Consider the following 19,237-nt stretch of genomic DNA (forward strand, 5'->3'; position numbering starts at 1 on the left):
TTGTGAGTAACTGTGTTACTCTTCTGAGCCTCAACAAGTGAGAGTTTTGCTACTGCTAAGCTGTGTGACAATTCTCCTGCCACACCAGCTTGTCTGCCTTGCCAGCAGGCTCCTCAGGACTCTGCCAGTCCAAACTTTGCCTTACAAGTAACAGTAAACCCCAACTCCTGAATTTCCCCGAGACATCTCCCTGCAGTGTCCAGCTCTCTTCTGGAACACTCACAGAAGTTAAGTTTGTTGCTGCTGCAAAGAGAATAAACAGCAGTTCATTAATTTCACTGTAATTTGACAAATGCTCTTATTTCAGTCACAGCATAGAATTGATTTAAAGTAAAAGTCAAACAAGTTTATTAAACAAAAAGTCATAGGTTTAATGATATCAAGTATAAGGAATAAAGACAGAAATAGTTACAAACAAACAAAAGTAAAAATACACTTCAGGGACAGGTACTTGCTAAAGTTAACTTTTAAGCCTTGCCTAAGCAGGTTTGTCACTAATATTCAGTTCCCAGAGACTTCAACCCTCTTGGTTGAAGGACTCAAGATTCTGTGATTTCAAGAGCTCAGGCCCCTTGAATCCGCCAAGTGATGGACCTCTCTGAGGTTCTTTCCCCCTTTCCTTTTATAGTCCAGTTAACCTTTGAAATGTATTCTTTGGAAAGTAAGTTCTGCTGGGATTTAGACACCATGCTATCTTCCCAAATTTCATTGGCCCTGCTTCACAAAGCAGGAAGGCTTTCCAGGGGTACAGTTTCCATTCCCCTGCTGATTTGTATTTAAATTGAGCTTTCATTGCTTTTATTCCACACTGCTTAATTTACATTGGAGACAAATAGATAGCTGCCTTCCCTCCTATCTGGGAGAAAACCTGTTTCTCCCTGTGTGTGGTCACAGACTTTAAAGCATAAGAACAGTGAGTATCTATAATTTGTTATATAGTGTTAAAGCATACATTTTACATTGATATTGATCACTAGTGTGCCACAGGCTTTCATAAAAGCTCTTAATACATTTGTATAATACAGTAATATTGTATACAATCAGCTGATTCAGCTGCTTTTATTTGAGGTTCAGACCCCGATGTCTTTATATTTAAGAGGCTATCTCCCCATTCATTAGTTTAATGGGCTTTTTTACCTTTTATATAAATGTGCCTTCATTGTTTTTGCCTGGCCAGGCAGGTCAGACAAGCAAATACACATTTCTTTATCTAAGTCAGACAATGCTTATGCATTGATTGCCAAACGCCTTTTAAAAACATAATTCAAGCACATATTTATAACTCTTTACATCACACAAGAATATTAATAATCAGTGAGTTGTTATTAGTTTTTCAGTGATGTATTACATGATGTTGTTTGGGTATATGTCATCGCAGCAATGTTAGGTGTAGTGAGTATGTTGGGCCTAACGAGTTGCTGACACAGAGTGGTGAATCACCAATGGGACTGTGGTCACAAAGGCTTTGAGGGAAGTGCCAGCACAGGTATTTTCACCCTGATTGGAAGGCTAGTAGATATTGGGTAAATGTTTCAAGCCCTACATCTTTATATGATCTTAATATTGAAATTATTGTTGTGATTGCTTATTAGGTTCCCACAGATTACTCGTTTCTGTAAACAATGGCATATGCAAACCTTTATGTAAAATTAAAGTAATGGCAAAACATTGCTTTAGCCGTTGGAAGGATGCTTGGGTTCTTAGTGTAAAGGAAGCAGGTATATAAATCCTAAAACAGACAGTATCAACAATTAATTGATCACTAGGGAGTAGAAATTTCAAAGTGTATGATGTAATACTTTGTAAGTAAGAGCTAGGCTAATTGTAATGCTGTTTATAAGTGGACAGAAATAGAAGTATTTTGGGGTAAGTAATCATTTACAACAAATTCAACCTGTGGTTTGGTAGCAATTTTCTCAACTATTGTACTCATCAGTAGCATTTTAATGTGTATTGATAATTTCACATATGTAATGCCTTTATATTGGAGAAATGCAGACTCTGATATTCATTCCCTGTCTTAACAGTGTTTTTAATATTATTTCTTAGACAGTTATGACCAGAGTGCATTACAAGCAGTCCAACTGGAAGATGGAACCACTGCTTACATTCACCATACAGTTCAAATGCCACAGTCAGATACCATCTTAGCTATTCAAGCTGATGGCACAGTAGCAGGCCTTCATACGGGAGATGCTACAATTGATCCAGATACCATCAGTGCTTTGGAGCAGTATGCAGCCAAGGTACATTATAATACATTTTATCCATATGTAGTTTCTTTAATATATAGCATCACAATACATTTTACACAGACATCTTTTAAACTAAGAAATATATGATGAGAATTAATTGGAGGAATTATTTAAAAGCTTGGAATATGGAAAAGGATGAATTCCTAGTAGACAAAGCATCACAAATAAAAGATGTAACTTCAAACTGTGTAGAGTTGAAGGTAGGGATTATGAAGTTAAATACTGAAAGTGCAGAGTGAGATAGCAGATGTTTAAGTGGCTAGAAAATCAGAGGGGTATAGTAGAAGCAAATATATGGAAAACCACAAGGGTTATTTTGAATAATTTGAAAGGTGGTTTGGAAACCAGTGAAGGTAACGGAGAGTAGGAACTCCCTGAAATTTACAAAGCATTGGATGTAGGAGGATTATAGAAAAAGGAATTGCAGTGGTTGAGACAAGATGAAGTCATGAGCTTGTTGTTGGAAGGGTTAAGGTAAGAATGCTTCTGAGCCAGGAGCTTTGGGGATAGTGTAGAAATGCCTACATAAATATTATGGTGGATTCTCCCACATTGGAGGAATCCTTTGCTGTCTAGTTAAGCTGGTTTTAATGTCTGTTTATGCTGTTGGAACAGCTAAAAGGGGCCATTGTAAAGGCATGATCTGGCTCTGTACTTTTAAATTTGCCATCATGTCCCCTTTACTAATAGTTTCAGGAACTCCATGCACAGAACAATGCTAGAAATTATTTGGTTATAAGAAAGATTTAGAACCAAATTCATCCCTGATTTTAGCTTCATTGAAGTCATTGGTGACAGAACTAGCTCTTGAAGTCACTGTAGTTAAATCCGGGACAAATTTGGTCCTTGCACTCCCTCCTTAATTCAATACAACCATAAGAAGTTCAGCACTTTGGTAGTTGTACACGGCTTTTGTTACAACATGGGGAAGATTTTACATTTTTTTAAGAGCTAATATACCATATGGTAGCCATGTTTCAAGATGATGGAGTAACAGAGCTATGAATGAGTGTGCATCCTCAGAAGCTGAGTCCTTTCACTTTTGCATTATTCATGGAAGAAAAGCAACTGGTAAATAATTTTAATTTTTTTTCTTTCATATTATTTTCAGGTGTCTATTGATGGAAATGAAAGTGTTAGTAGCTCAGGAATGATAGGTGAAAATGAACAAGAGAAAAAAATGCAGGTATGTAACACTATACAATATAATTAGATCCACTGGATTTTTACTTTCTCTGTCTCTTCTATGCCCAACAGTCTTTACAGTGCAAGTGTTCACCTTCCTCATAACAGCTGGAAGCACGCTGAATCATAGGTGCTGGAACTAGGCGTGTGGGGGTACTGCAGCATGCCCTGGCTTGAAGTGGTTTCCATTATATACAGCGTTTACAGTTTGTTCAATGGCTGTCAGTACCCCCACTCTACAAATTGTTCCAGCACTCATGCGCCAAATATTTAGCTCTGAGCCAGGTCCTTGGGCTGCCTACCAGGAGTTCTCTGACTCCAAACCTGTGCAGATGGCAGGCTCCATTTCTCCCTTTATAGAAGAATAATTCACGGGACTTAAAAAACATTTACAATTGACCACCATCACCAGCTGCCACTCCGCCAATGTATATAGTTTGGGGAGACAATGCCCCCCCAACTCTGCCCATGGCAGGCCACCTGGGACTGTGTCACAGCTCAACTTTTGGCTGTGGCCCATAGTTTCAGAGCCCCTGATCTAGACTGAACTCCTGCACATTGCACGCCATAGAACCTCTCTCATCCACTTCTATAACAGACCCATAACCTCTGGCTGAGCTACTGAAGTCCTCAAATCATGATTTAAAGACTTCAAGTTACAGAGAATCCACCACTTACACGAGTTTAAACCTGCAGGTGACCTGTGCCCCAGGCTGCAGAGGAAGGCAGCCCCCCCTCCCTTCCCCCTTGATCTCTGCCTTTCTGACCTGGGGGAAAATTCCTTCCTCACCCCAAACATGATGATCAGTTAGACTCTGAACATGTGGGCAAGACCTACCAGCCAGACAGCTGGGAAAGAATTATCTGTAGTAACTCAGAGCCTTTCCCATCTAGTGTCCCATCACCAGCCACTGGAGATATTTGCTATTAGCAGTTGCAGATCAGCTACATGCTATTGTAGGCAGTCTCATCATACGATACTCTCGATACATTTATCAAGCTCAGTCTTGAAGCCAGTTAGGTTTTTAGCCCTTCTACTCCCCTTGGAAGGCTGTTACTTCATTCCTCTGATAGTTAAAAACCTTCATCTAAATTCAAGCCTAAACTTACTGATGGCCAGTTTATATCCCTTGGTTCTTGTGTCAGCATTGACACTGAACTTAAATAATTCCCTGATATTTATCCCTCTGATAAATTTGTAGAGAGCAATCATATTTCAGCCTTTTATTGGTTAGGCTAAACAAGCCAAACCCTTTGAATGTCCTCTCATAAGGTAGGTTTTCCATTCCTTGGATCATCCTAGTAGTCCTTGTCTGCACCTGTTCCAATTTGAATTCATCTTTCTTAAACATGGGGGACCAGAACTGCACATGGTATTCCAGATGCGGTCTCACCAGTGCCTTGTATAATGATACACTTCCATGTCTCTATCGGAAATACCTTGCCTGATGCATCTTTAGTTCAGATATTTTTAATAAGCAGTGTCCATTGGTCCACACACAGACAGTTGTTGTTCTTGCTGTGAACCAAGGGTATAAGGGAACTGGCATCTCTTCAGTTCCTTGTTACTGCCACATGGCCTGAGTTGGAACCTTCGTCCAGTTTCTTCTTCAATTGTGTCAATCTGTAAATATATTTTAAATAGTTTTCGTATTTAACTCTTTTAGTTTTAAGTACTAGTGTGGTTAGTTAGTTGTTTTTCACTGTCCCCAGGAAATCCTTCCTGGGGATTTAGGATTATGTCCAGAGTCCTGGGGTTCAAAAATTACGTTTCTTGTCCCCGCTACTTTTTAGTGAGCAACATACACCAACTCTGCTATTACTGCCTAGGTGAGGCTCACATCTCAGTGAAGTATAGAATTTGCTGCTCCTTCCCTCCCAGAACTCATGATGATGAAGAGCTACAACTTAGAAAACATCTGATGGAGAAAGCCAGGATACCCCACTCCGATCTGGGTTGGTGAGACCTCCTGTACATCAGCCTCAGTCAACAGGCAGTGCAGGAGCTCAGGAGTCGAGGCTAAGACTTCCAAGACAAAGGATAAGGCTTCTCATGAGAGTAAAGGAAACTCTTACAAGCATAGAGACAAATCATCTTCTTTCAAGGATGCCCCCCAGAAAAGAGATCCCTCCTCTCCTTCAAGGTCAGGACAGTCCTCACACCTGTGTCCTGTAGATTTTGCCATAGTAAACCTCCTTAGCAGGAGAAAGTGACCAGAAAGAGTATGGATCCGTAAATTGTGGCTTTTGTGACTCACTGGCTTTTGACAGGCAGATCATACAAGGAGGCCCAGTTGCCAACCCAATTCCTCCTCTGTATGCTACATTCCCTGGGAATTTTTACCAATCACAAAAAGTCCTCTTTGACCACCCACAAGGTCCTCAAACTTCTTAGGAGCAACCTTAGACTCAATGAGAGCAAAATCCTAGCTACCTGTCGAAAGATTCCAGGCCATGGGTAATCTCATAAAACAGGTCACCTATGGACTTCAATTAGACTTGCCTTTTCCTCATGTGCACACCTGATGCCATTTGCCAGGCTCCATCTCCATTATCTGCATACCTTGCTTCAGTCCATCTACTCACCAGAAAAAATCAACATCAGTCCCAATTAACAGTTCCATCCAAGATTCTAATCTCTCTTGTCCGGTGGACAAAGCCGGAGAAAGTTCAAGTGGGGACTCCCTTCCTCACACCTACATCTGAAGTGAGTATCATTACAGATCGTTCCCTCTTACATGGGGGAGGTCATATGAACAATCATACTGCACAAGGCAACTGGACCCTTTGGGAGTTCAGGTTGCATATCAGTTTATGGGAATTAACAGTGGTCTGTTGGGTCTGCAACACTTTCCTCCCACTCATTCAGTCATGACATACCCAGATAATGTCAGACAGTATGTTAACTATCTTCTATATAAACTAGCAGGGAGGAACAATATCCTTTCCTTTGTGTGTAGAGACAGTCAACCTCTGGAATTGATATATCAGACATCAAGTAACTCTTTCTGCAGCATAACTACTAGTTGTGCAGAATTCCCTAGCACTGGGATCCTTGCTATTCTAGAATATCTACTTATCCTTAAGGCATTGGGTCTCTCTGTTAGCTCCTTACAGAGTCATTTAGCAGCAATTAGTGCTTTTCATCTTCCTATCAATGACTGTATCATCTTCATTCATCCCATGACAAATTGATTCCTTAAGGGACTTCTTAGATCCTTTCCACGACTGGTGAAGCCAAGACCTCAATGGGACTTCAACGCCATTCTTTCATCTCTCACCAGACCTCCTCCTAAACCTTCAGCCACATGGACCTTGACCCATCTCTCAATGAAAGTTGCCTTTGTAGACACCATCACATCAGCCAGAAGAGTCAGTGAGCTGGGAGGACTCATGGCAGACCCACCATATACTATCTTTCATAAAGAAAAGGTCTTTGTTTTTCACCCCCACCTGAAATTCATCACTAACGTAATTTCAGAATTTCATGAGAGTCAAACCATCCCCTTACCATTTTTTTCCCCCCAAAACCGCATGTGTTTGCTGAGGAGAGATGTCTTCATTCTCTTGATGTCCAAAGAGCACTGGCCTTTTATTTACAAAAGCACATAGAAAGACATCTAGACTTTTTGTTACCATAGCAGAGAGGTCAAGATATACATGCTCAGAGTCTTTCTAAATGGATCTCTGGCTGCATTCTCCTTTGCTACGAAAGTAGCTCACATACCTCCCCAAGAGAGGGTGAGGGTCATTCCACCAGAGTGCAAGCAATCTCTTCTTTATCTGTAAGAGATGTTGTACCTCTAGTAGAGATATGTAGAGCAATTACCTGAAGCTCCTTCCACACCTTTTACAAGACGTTACACTTCGGCCAGTCTTCAACTACAGATTCAGCTGTGGAGACAGCAATATTACATTCAGCCATCACTTCTGTGACCTTGCACCCACTTCCGGTATGACTACTGCTTACTCATCTCTCATGTGGAATACATACAGGGACCATCACTCAAAGAAGAAAAGGAGGTTACTCGCGGGTTTTTTAGATGTATAGCCCATATTTGTAGTCCATTACCTGCCTTTCTTTTCCTCTGCTGCGGATATTACTAGATTTGTAGTAGGAGAAGGAATTGGAGAGGCGCCAGTCTGCATTGCCCCTTATGCCCTCAGTTTAGAGCATGAAGAGAACAACAGCGCATGTGGTGACCAATGGACACTGCTTACTAAAAATCCCCAGAGTCAGGAGAGCATGGTGCGCATGCGTACCCACATGTAGAATACAAATAGGGACCACGTATCTGGAAGACCCTCCAGTTACAGTTAAGTAACCTCCTTTCTCCCCGCCCACTATCATCTTCAAAGTTTTTCTCTTTAAAACTGCTAGATTAAAAAAAATTCTCTTGGGTTTCTGATTTGGTTTATAGGCTGACTCTTGGTTTGAGGACACAGCAGCAAGGGGTTAAGACAGCAGTTCTCAAACTGTGGGTCGGGACCCCAAAGTGGTTGCAACCCTGTTTTAAAGGGATCGTCACAGCTGGCTTAGACTTGCTGGGGCCCGGGGCCAAAGCCCGAGCCCTACCTTTCTGGGCTAAAGCTGAAGCCCGAGGACATCAGCCCTGGGCTGTGGGGCTCAGGTTACAGGCCCTCTGCCTGGGGCTGTAGCCCTGGGGCTTCAGCTTTGGTCCCCCTGCCTGGGGTGGTGAGGCTTGGGCTTTGCCCCCCCCAGCTCTCCCCCAGGACGGGCTCAGGCTTTGGTCCCCCCTCCTGGGGTCATGTAGTAAATTTTGTTGTCAGAAGGGGGTCGCGGTGCAATGAAGTTTAAGAACCTCTGGGTTAAACAATTCTACATTTAGCTTTTCAGCTTCCAGGTATCTCACAAAAGGTGATGAAGTGGTTGTTCTTTTCCTTAGAGAGACATACTGGGTATATGCTTCCAGACGCTCTCTTTGGTCTCCTTCGTAGCATTTCATTCTTCTACCAAGTGCCCCCACTTATCTCACAGATTTGGGCAAAGGAGCAGCAAAGGAGGCCTTGATCCAAATCAGCCCTTTAAGGAGCAACATAAAATTTCTATTCCTTTTGAAAATAAGATTGTTTCATTGAGTTCATAGTACCACTTAAAGTTTAAAAATCTTTCCAAAAGGGAAGTCTTCCCTGAGGGGTTCTAAGGATAGTGGGAAAACTAGGATACAATTTCTGAAGCTAGGCCCAGAGAAGGGTCAGGAGTCTGAATCTCTTAAACATAAGTGGGGATGACGGTCTTTCTCTTCACAGGGTCTTTTTGTAAAGAAATAGAATAAGACAAGGAAAGAACAGAGTTGCTTTTTTACTTTAAAGTTCCACAAACAAAAAAGGTAATTAAAAAACCAATCAAAAGTCTTTCTTCCTACATCAAAGAAGATCTCTGTAATTCCTGCTCACCTGGCTAAAGAGGACATGATTTAGATGGGGTGGAGAATTTCCTAACAAAGTGAAATTTGTGTCTCCACCCATGAAAGACAGGAAAACTAATATTTGATGATGTCCTCCAAAATATTCTGGTTATAAGCTCTTTGGAAAGCCAAGTCAGACAAGATAAAGATTTAAAACTGGATGTTGTCTGCATACCAAAGGCACTGGAAGCCCACATCTCACATGCCACAATGGTGGCAGAGAGCTGGGACCAAATCTTAAGTAATTTTATCCCCAAGGTATGAAAATTCCTTCACAGAAAGAAATTTTACTCTGTAATTTAGTGGAGACAGCCTAGATTAAATCATGCTATCAATCACTCTAAACTCTACTGTTCAGGATTTCATGAATGCTGGTATGGGCCCTCTGTTTCAACAGTCAAGGACAAATTAGTATACTACAGTTCTGTTTGATCATTAGTAGTAGACTACAGTCAGCTGAATGATACTTTCCCATTTCATCACCAGAATTTCTTCAGTGAGAAGGCCATAGCAGGGTAGCAGAGTAGCAGGTTTCCAATAGCAAACTTGCTTGAGAGACAAAATGCTGAAAACAATTTATTTTTCACTTTCTGAAGGCCTCTTATTAATTTTAGTTATACTTAGTAGTAGTAAAAATTTGTGAGTGTTCAGCCTGGTAGTTTCCTGGCACCAATATTTTCAGATGGTCTGTGGGTGTGGTGTCTAACCTGAGACCTTCAATGGCAACTACATTAAGAAGAAAATTGATTCTCCGACCCAGCCTCAACACACAACAATTTGGAGTCTGCTGTAACTTTGCACAGGTTGGCTTTGATTCTCAAAGAAGCATATGGCAGCTGAGGAAAGCCAGGGCGCAGCATACTCCAACCCAGAATGAGACCTGATTTTCAGAAAGTGCTAAGTACCCACTCTAAAAATCAGGCCTCTTTGAGGTGTCTCTAGTTGAGGCACCCCAAAATCACTAGTCACTTGACCATGATTTCATCTAGATTCAGGTTGGTGTCTGCATGTTTATTAGAGGAATGATACATTGATACATCAGCTAAACAATAAAAGCATGACACATAAGAGATAATCATGGGCATTAGTTGTCCAATAAGGCACCTTTCTGAACCATTAGATTGGTTATTATATAGCTATTTTTCTGGTGGTAGCAAGTTTAGTATTTACAATTAGTGACTTACTGAATTAATTTTGATGTCCGGTGTGTTCTGTTACTTATAATCTGTGTTGCAAGCAGAGAATCTTATTTCATGCTGGTAAAGATAAAATAGCCCATTATTACCAGCATTTTGAAAACGGAAACTTAAACCCAGGTGTGTATTTCAATAATACTTTTCCCAAGGACACACTGATTTTAGACTTTAAAGGGACACTGTTAGAATAAAAATAATATTTAACAAAAATATTCCCTTACAGTTGTTAATATTAATATCTTAAATGATTAAAATGAAATAATTTTAACAATATAATTTACTTTTTCCAGTTAACCTGATTTGTTTACTTTTTACATTTTCAGATTGGACAAGGAAAACAGATTAGTTAGTTTTGCTTTTGTTTATAATGGATTTCAAATCTATTTTATGTTCTAGTTTTTATGTACCAATGCAGTGCATTGTTCCGTTGGGTTGCAAATATTGCCGGGGAATATTTAGATCCAGTGTTTTCACTGAAATACTAATAATTTAAAAAATAAATTATATGAGTTAATATTTGGTGAAATAAACCTTTTTTTAAAAAAAAAAAAAAAGAAAAAAAAAAGAAAATCCTAATTGGACTGTCCTGACCTGATATTTAATATTTTATTTTAAAAAGGTAAATTGGGAGTTGCTTCTGTTGCTGATTAATATTTAAAATAAAAGTTACGAGTGTCTGCAGTTGCATATACATTGTATTGTAATTTAGAGATAGCAGGCACTTTCAGAGTAGAAAGTAGGAAGCACGGCATCTGAATGTGTTCAGAGAAGCACTTCCTTTAGCACCTTTCCTATGAGTTTGGACAAGTGTTATAGTCTAACCCATTCACTTGCACTAGATTATTTGCATTCTTTCTGGATTCGCTTATCATGTTAACTTTCTTTTCACTGTTTTTTGATTATTCATTTATGCCATTATAATTTATTAGCTGAAAATAAATTAACTTCACAGGCTTCTGTGTTTTGTTTCCTCCTTTCACAACAAAATTCTGTTGGCCAAAGTTTTGCAGACTGAAGTGCAATGTTACTCTTAACTTTTGAATAATTGTTTATTTATTGAGCCCTGGTAATAGTCTCAGTCCCATATAAACCTATAAAAAGACAGTTCTTACCCTGAGGAATTGATAATTTAATCAAAACATAGATTACACAGTCCAAATATGCAAGCATAGAGGCTCAAGGTCTAATCTTCAAGACAGAAATGCTTTTTTAAAAATCGTTTGTTTTTAAGTCTATATTAATTATGTGGGGGATTATTCTTTAAAAGCCTCACAGAAGAATTGTGTTTTAAGGAAAGATTTGAATAAAGAGAAATGAAGTTGCTTGGTAGACCAGTCTGAAAGGAAATTCCAATTGCAGGAGCTGCATTGAAGAAGGCATGAAGACAAGAACGGGAGAAGGAAATGAAACTTAAGGGACATTAGGGAGAGTAGATTGGAAGGAAGACAAGCTTCAGGAGGAGAATCAGCAAACACAACAAATGGCAGGGTGGACTGAGTCAAAAAACATCAACTAGGATTAACTCTTGTTATTTCTTCTTTTGAAAATCTGATTTTTGTCTAATTGGTTATAAACGTCTTAAATGATTTCCATGTTGTCATATTTGTTTTATCCTAGATTGTCTTGCAAGGACATGGAACAAGAGTGACAGCTAAATCTCAGCCAAGTGGAGAGAAGGCTTTTCGCTGTGAATATGATGGCTGTGGAAAATTGTACACAACAGCTCACCATCTTAAGGTAATTGCAGAATGAGGGTCAGTGGCTTGCAGGCATTCTTTGGTTACACCATTACATGGACAAAGGTAATGGAAACATATAAGAAGTCAGACACAAGAGCATTCTTTTTATACTAAGTTGAGTACACTGAAATCTCCATCAACAGGATGTTCTAGATGCCCCAGTTTCTCCAAACTGTCATGCTTAGTGTTCTGAGATGAGGCCCTTTTTAGAAAGTTTAACAGGTAATGGACTGTTGTCAGTGGGTCAGCAAAATACACGCCATACTTTGGGAAACACTGCCAGAAAACATGAATTAAACAAATGGCATCACATCTGAGAACTGGGAAGACCAGCAGGAAAAAAGGTTGAATGTAAAGGTTGTCAATCTTCTGATTTTCAAAGCAGGATGAATGCAGATGTGTAAGATTCCTATATCGCAAGTATCACAAAGTATGTCACTTTTTTCATCAAGATAGCTACCATCAGCAGTAGCCTGGAGATGCTACAATTACATTTTAATTTCTATGTTTATATATAATGGGAAGCTCTGCTCTATCATTTGAATTCTCATATTGCTGTATTGTGATCTTTAATTCTTTAGAGCGATCAAATATTCAAAGTTGAAAAATTGGAACAGCTTTTGTTTTTCTACTTGCTCCCTGGTTCCCTTTCTCAATCCCATGATTAGCTCTGGTACACAGAACATATAGAGAAGTACAGATGCCAACTAGGTTAGTCACTTGCAGATGCGGGAGGGTGCAACCTTTCCAATGATAGTACAGTCTAGAATCCGTCTCTCACTCCATCTAATGGAGTGGATCTAATCCTGTGGTGGAGTACTGGCTAAATGTCTCATGCAGCAGGGGAAGGATCACTGGGAGGCCTCATAGGGATTGAGGGAAGATTGGAGTGTAGGGTTGCCAACTTTATAATCGCACAAAACCAAACACCCTTGCCCCAAAGCTCTGCCCATACCCCTTCTCCTAGACCCTGCCCCCTGCTCACTCCATACTCCCTCCCTCTGTCGCTCCCTCTCCCGCATCCTCACTCACTTTCACTGGGCTGGGGCCTGAGGATGGGATACGGGAGGGGGTGAGGGCTCTGGGGTGGGGCCAGAAATGAAGGGTTCAGGATGCAAGAGGGGGCTCAGGGCTGGGGCAGAGCATTGGGGTCTAGGAGGGGGTGTGGGCTCTGCCTGGGGCTGTGGGTTCTGGGGTGGGGCTGGGGATGAGGGACTTGGGGTGCAGGAGGGGGCTTAGGGCTGGGGTGTGGGAGGGGATGCGGGGTGCAGGCTCTGGGAGGGAGTTTGAGTGTGAGAGGGGGGCAGGGAGTTGGAATGCAGGAGGGGGTGTGAGGTGCGGGCTCCAGGAGGGAGTTAGGGTGCGGGTGTGGGTTCTGACCTGGGGCAGGGGGTTGGGATGCAGGCTCCAGCCAGGCAACGTGGACAGTCGGAGCTGCAGAGCCAGCGCTCAGGGTGGGGGCAGTGCGCAGAGCCCCTGTGGCTGATCCTGCGCCTAGGAGCCAGACATGCCAGCTACTTCCAGGAGACGCGTAGAGTCAGGGAATGCAGGGAGCCTGCCTTAGTCCCGCTGTGCCGCTGACCAGACTTTTAGTGGCCTGGTCAGCAGTGCTGACCGGAGCTGCCAGAGTCCCTTTTCGACCAGGCATTCCAGTCGAAAAGTGGACGCCTGGCAACCCTTTCAGGGTGGAGTGTAGCCCTTGAGACACACATGCACACAGCCAGACTACTGTCAATTTTGCCAGTTTAGCTGTTTGGTGACTCTTTCAGTTGGCTCTTCTGCTTGTTTACAAAAATAGGACAAATCACCTGTTTCAATAAAACTGATCAGGGCATCAGGTCAGATCCTGAAAACAGAGACATTACTACTTTTCCAGAACACATTATTATCCTATTTTTTAAAAATCATTATTACTGTTGAAAAAAAAGAACACTTCTTAAGCAGTGACTTCCAAGAAGAGAGACTAAATATATAATTTTTGACAATGAAATAGTTTTTTATATTCGAGAAAGCAAACAAAATACTGCATTACATCAATGTGATGGATGTCTTTTTAACAGGTGCATGAAAGGTCACACACGGGAGATCGACCATATCAGTGTGAACATCCTGGTTGTGGCAAAGCATTTGCAACAGGTAATGTTTTGGGGAGTGTTTTCTCCTGTTTGCTAGGGCCTGTCTGTCTCCTTAGAAGACATGTTTTTGTTAATGCAGTTTTTAAACTGCTATGCAAAAAGGCTAGATTTCAATCTATTTTTGAGAAGTGGGCATATTTTCAGCTAACATGGCTTAGTAAAGATGGAATGAGGCTTATGGAAAAGAATATTTTGAGCGTTATTGAAGCAGAAATGTAATGAAACAAAGAGTTACAGAAGAAAATGTGTAATCTATCATCCTATTATCAGTTTTTACACTATAGACAGAAAAATCCGTTAATGTGGAATAAGTTTCATGACTTAAATAAGGTGAAAATAAAAAGGCTCAACTTGCTGGCTGCAGACAAGGATATCTAAGCCTCTGATCCCCAGTTGAAAAAAATTTTTTTGATAGGTGATACTCTGTTTCAAGCGGTGTGATTGATCTGGTTCTTTTTCACAGTTGCATCAAGCAGTGACATTTCTCATAAAGTAAGTGAATTTAACAGCTCATACAGACTAGTCCATTTATGCATGACATTTCATTTGATCCTATAAAATGGAGTGATGAGATGAGTAAGTAAATATGGAGGATAGTAAAACAAGCAGTGGCTGTTTTAAAATGTTATTTTCTTGGTTTTTGAACATGATTGTAATACAAAGAAACAAAGAGATGGGGTTAAAAAACCCTGAAACTTGAAACATTAAGAAGATTGCATGAAGAACTCCTTCTGTTGTAATATATAAAAAGCCTGGTTTCTTTGTAGGCATACTAATATAAGCAATACTGGGCTGAAAGGCCAGAATAGAAACAACTGCACTTCAGTGACTTCAAATAAATTTAGTTGCACAGTGTTTGTAAAGCAATTTTAAGATTATAGTACAAGGGTGGCCAAATTTACTGACCCTCTGAGCCACAAATGACAATCTTCAGAAGTTCGAGAGCTGGGGCGCACCTGTCGGAACTCGGGGCTTCAGTCCCGTGAGAAGCACCTGTTGGGGCTCAGGGCTTTAGCCTTGCCAGGAGGGGGGGTTTCGGGCCTCTAGTCCCATGGGAGGTGCCTCTCATTGCTTGGGGCTGAAGCCCCACTCCTGCTGAAGCCCAGAGCCCTGACAGGTGTGCCCCATGGGGCTGAAGCCCTGAGGTGGGGCAGAAGCCAGAGGTGATGCGTGGGAAGGGCACGTGGGGTCACATTCCCTCCCCGTCCCGCACCTGATTTTTGCCAGGGTTTGCTGACCCCACTCGGTCTCATGGTGTTGCTAGGCCTCCTCCCTGCATGGCAGCTGCTGGAGCCAGCAAATTGGGAGCTGCGACCATGGGGAGAGGCAGCAGCAAACAGCTAGGAACTGCAGGGAGTGCCACTGCTTTTGCTGCTGCTTGTCCCTGCAGCTCCCAGCTGTTTGCAGCTGCCTCTCCATGGGGAGCTAACACCTGGGAGCTGCAGGGAAGGGTTGCTGAGGGTAAGAGGGGGGAATGTGCCTAGGGATTGTGACTCAAGCTGTTGGGGAGGCCGAACCTTTAAATTTTGTCCCCCCACTCTCAGCAGCCACTGTAATCTCTGGCAGAAGCCCTTCGCCCCACTGCAGGGCAGAAGCCCTGAACTCTCCCCGCCAGTCTGGTAGGTGGAGAATGTGCAGGGCTCTGCGAGCTGCACTTTAACTATGCAAGAGCCACATGTGGCTTGTGAGCCGCAGTTTGGCCACCCCTGCTGTATACCATTGCAACAGACAGAAGGACAAATTTATTACCTTTTTTTCCTATTAATGTCTAAGTGTATTTTTAGTCAGTTATTGTACCAGTTGAGCATGGCAAACCCTGCAGATGTTTAAATGCATCTTCAAGGATTAAATGACCTGGATTTAATAGTAGTAGCTTTTCTGAGTTGGATTCTGAGGCTGTGTTTGTGTTGTAGAAGTAAGAAAGAATGCAAGTTAGGGGATTGGCTAACTTGGTTGATGCACTTCATGTTTTCAAATAGTGTTTTTTAATCAAAACTTCAACTGTTATGGAGATATAGCAACAGCACATTGTAAAGTTAAATCAGGAACCACATTCTGAGAATCCATGGCCTTTATTTAGTAGAAATGTGTATATCACTATGGGGCCAGGGAAGATGCATGTTAGTCTGTCTTCAGCAACTTTTTCTGGGTTCTTTGGTTCTGCATTTTTCTAGGGGACTAGAGATAGGATGCTCTCAGTGGAGGATCCTCTGCTCAGAAAATAGCCCCCACCTTGTCACTTCACCAAAACCCCCATTTTGTTGTCCCTTCAGGGCACAGCGCAAGGCAGTCCACTTAGGGCCTAATCCAAAGCCCACTGAAGTGAATGAGCCTCCTCAATGGGGGGAAGCCTTCCCATTGAGTTCAGTGGCCTCTGGATCAGGCCCTTAAATTTCTCAGTATTGTTATTTATCACAGGATTATTGCTCTTGATATTTGCCTTAGAAAGGGAGATTGTCTATGGTTATTGCATAATGTGTTTCTAAAAAATGAAATTGCACCCGGAGGCTTGACTGGTGGGTACAATTTTATAACTCAGAATAGTCATTTGTAAAATAAGAAGTCAATAAATAAATGGGAGCCACGTGCCAGCTGTGCGTTTGAATTCAGTGGGAGCAGGATTGGGCTCTGTCTGAAACTATTATGATGGGAATAGCTGCTAAGAGAGAGAAAGCACAGATTGTTCTGGACTTTTTTTTAACAGAAGCTTGAGCAAAGGTTTGACCACTTTGGTATAATCACCAGAATTTGTCCCATTATAAGGAAAAGGAGAAAAATTAGAAAAAGTACATTTTTCATAAATAAGGTGAAAGAGGATTTCTAAAATGCAAGCAGTGCTTTGTTGCCCTGGTTATGTGACCAGTGATGTGTTTGGAGAGTGAGATGAATAGAAGAATTGATTTTTGTTACTGATTGATCAGAGGACTTCATACGAGCACAGTTTTTGTGACCAGATGCATTCGGAGTATTAGATATATTTCTATGGCAGTATTGTAACATTTAAGATTTTGGTTGTTCTTGTTTTAAATTGTCTTCAAGGTTATGGATTAAAAAGCCATGTCCGAACCCATACTGGAGAGAAGCCCTATCGGTGTACGGAGGAGAACTGCACCAAGTCATTCAAGACTTCTGGAGACCTGCAGAAACATATCAGAACCCACACAGGTACAAGGAGTCATTACAATGGTCACTCTTTCTCTCTGCTTTCTTGGTTCTTTGTTTTAAATTAAAATCTATTTAGTTAGAGACACTATAGAAGGAATTTAACCCTTCGCTTTATTGAGTGATTTGTATTTGTGAAATCAGAATAAGTATACTCTGCCTTAGTGCACAACTGCTCTCAAAAGTCCCCTTTGAAGCTTACGTGACAAAACAGTATTTTAGCATTGCAAACACCGTTGCAAGTCCTTAGCACAATAGTAATGCTCCTCATCTCAACATACAGTTTTTTTGGGAACTGTGCATAGTGCAACTGCAATAGCAGTGTGAAAGCCTATCTTTGAACCAGGTGCATCACCATTGAATCCTACACTGACTGAGTCTGTCTGCACCTTTGCAGTGCCACTGTGGGTAAAAGTTACTAGAATTGTAGCTGCAACAGAGCAATTACTCCTCCCAGTGCCAACTCTCAATGCTGCTACTCATCCTCCAGTGACAGTTTTGTCATTTCAGAGCTAGCTGTCAAATATCTTGCCAACCAGCTGTGTGCAGGTCCAAGAACTGTGGTACTCAGCTTGTTTTCCCCACATCCTTAGAGCAGCAGGGAAGGACACAGCAAGATCATGCAGAAAAACAGCAAAAATACTTTTAATAAAAACTTTTCAGTTGTGTAAAAAATAAAATCTTTTGGTGTCTTCCATGCAGTGGTGGATTGCTTAAAAAATAAAAAGAACAAAAATCCCTTATTAGCAGCAGCATGGAAGCACTTTACACACACACACACCATTCACTTACTATAATAGTCGTATTGGCAATCTGTACATCTATGGAATGTCACCTTCACTCCTGAGATCTGAAAAAGGGACATAAATTTAAAAATACACAACCAGGATGACCACCTAACCCCTACTCAACCTCTAGTGCCATTAAATACCTCATAATAGTGCTCCAGCACCTCCTTGTTCTTCTTCCTCCAACCAAGTACCCTTGAAGAGTGATAGAAGAGTGAGCCCCCAGTTTATTAGATGGGATGGAATAGTGGGGAGCTTGTTGGACCACATGGAGGACATCCTTCCTCCAGACCCTGGCCTTTACCGCTCACATCTCTGGATTTTAGAGGTTAAAAAAAGAGAGAGAGAAGGAAACCTTTAGTTGTACTACAGATCCAGAAAAGAGAATCAAAACCACAGGCAAACAACAATTATAAAAACTGTTGAAAGAATAAAATCATTCCATCTTCCTGGGCTTCCAGATCCAAATCAATCTACCAGTGGGCCAGGAGATACTTATGATTCTTCACAATGATATTTGTATGAGGGCATACCAATGTTCATCACCTTCTCCTCCCAACTCCTGTGTAGATCTTTGTTGAGAACTGAACCATATTAATGCAGTCATTACACAGTGCAGACAAATACACATTTAGATACCATAGATTAGGGCTGTCTAAATTTTTCATAGGATGGACCTCATCTTAATAGAAAAATTGTCCTGTGGACTGTCCCTCCTCTCATTCTTGCAATCACATATATTTGAGAATTACAGCATTTGCTTACATAGAAAAGTCATATTAGTAAAGAATGTTACGTATTTTAATGCAATTTAGTAGCTGCAACTAAGGAGTTGAGCTAGCACCATGTAACTGGCAAACTCGTCACAGACCACCAGCAAGTCTTTCACAGTCCATCTATGGTCCATGGACCATAGTTTGGGAACCTCTGCCACAGACATTGGATGCTGCACCAGGAATTATGAATAGATGCAACAGTCCACAGGTTCAGCAATAGTTGCAGTGAGTTCTGTTTGTGGATAAACAGAGTGATGCACCCAAAACAGGATGACTAATGTGGATGCGCTGAACCAGTGCGAGTTGCACAGTGCAGTTCTCTTCTGTAGACCATGCCAGAGGCCCTCAGCCCTGATTGGCATTACGAAGTAAAGCTGATACTGATCAATGCAAGATCTGCTGCTAACAACAAAAACATATGCCCTCATGAGTGATGAGGCACCTGACATAGTCTGCATCACCAAAACCGGGAAGGATGACTCCATAAGCCTTGTGTTGGTGCACTTCATTCCCCCAGGTTTCTCAATATAGCACAGATCTAGATAGCACAAGAAGGAAGGTAGTACTGCATT

General features: G+C 41.4%; 1 protein-coding gene across 1 annotated transcript in view; it reads left to right on the plus strand.

Annotated features, from left to right (window-relative positions):
- The window catches only part of ZNF143 (zinc finger protein 143), a 74,251-nt gene that overhangs the window by 19,698 nt on the left and 35,316 nt on the right, over positions 1-19,237 (plus strand). Inside the window, exons 6-10 of the mRNA XM_038406033.2 lie at positions 2,050-2,246; positions 3,367-3,441; positions 11,683-11,802; positions 13,865-13,940; positions 16,979-17,104. Of these exons, the coding sequence (XP_038261961.1) occupies positions 2,050-2,246; positions 3,367-3,441; positions 11,683-11,802; positions 13,865-13,940; positions 16,979-17,104 (594 nt within the window). The remainder of the gene's footprint in view (positions 1-2,049; positions 2,247-3,366; positions 3,442-11,682; positions 11,803-13,864; positions 13,941-16,978; positions 17,105-19,237) is intronic.

The sequence above is a fragment of the Dermochelys coriacea genome, chromosome 6 (genome assembly GCF_009764565.3).
Source record: "Dermochelys coriacea isolate rDerCor1 chromosome 6, rDerCor1.pri.v4, whole genome shotgun sequence".
Classification (NCBI taxonomy): Eukaryota; Metazoa; Chordata; order Testudines; family Dermochelyidae; genus Dermochelys; species Dermochelys coriacea.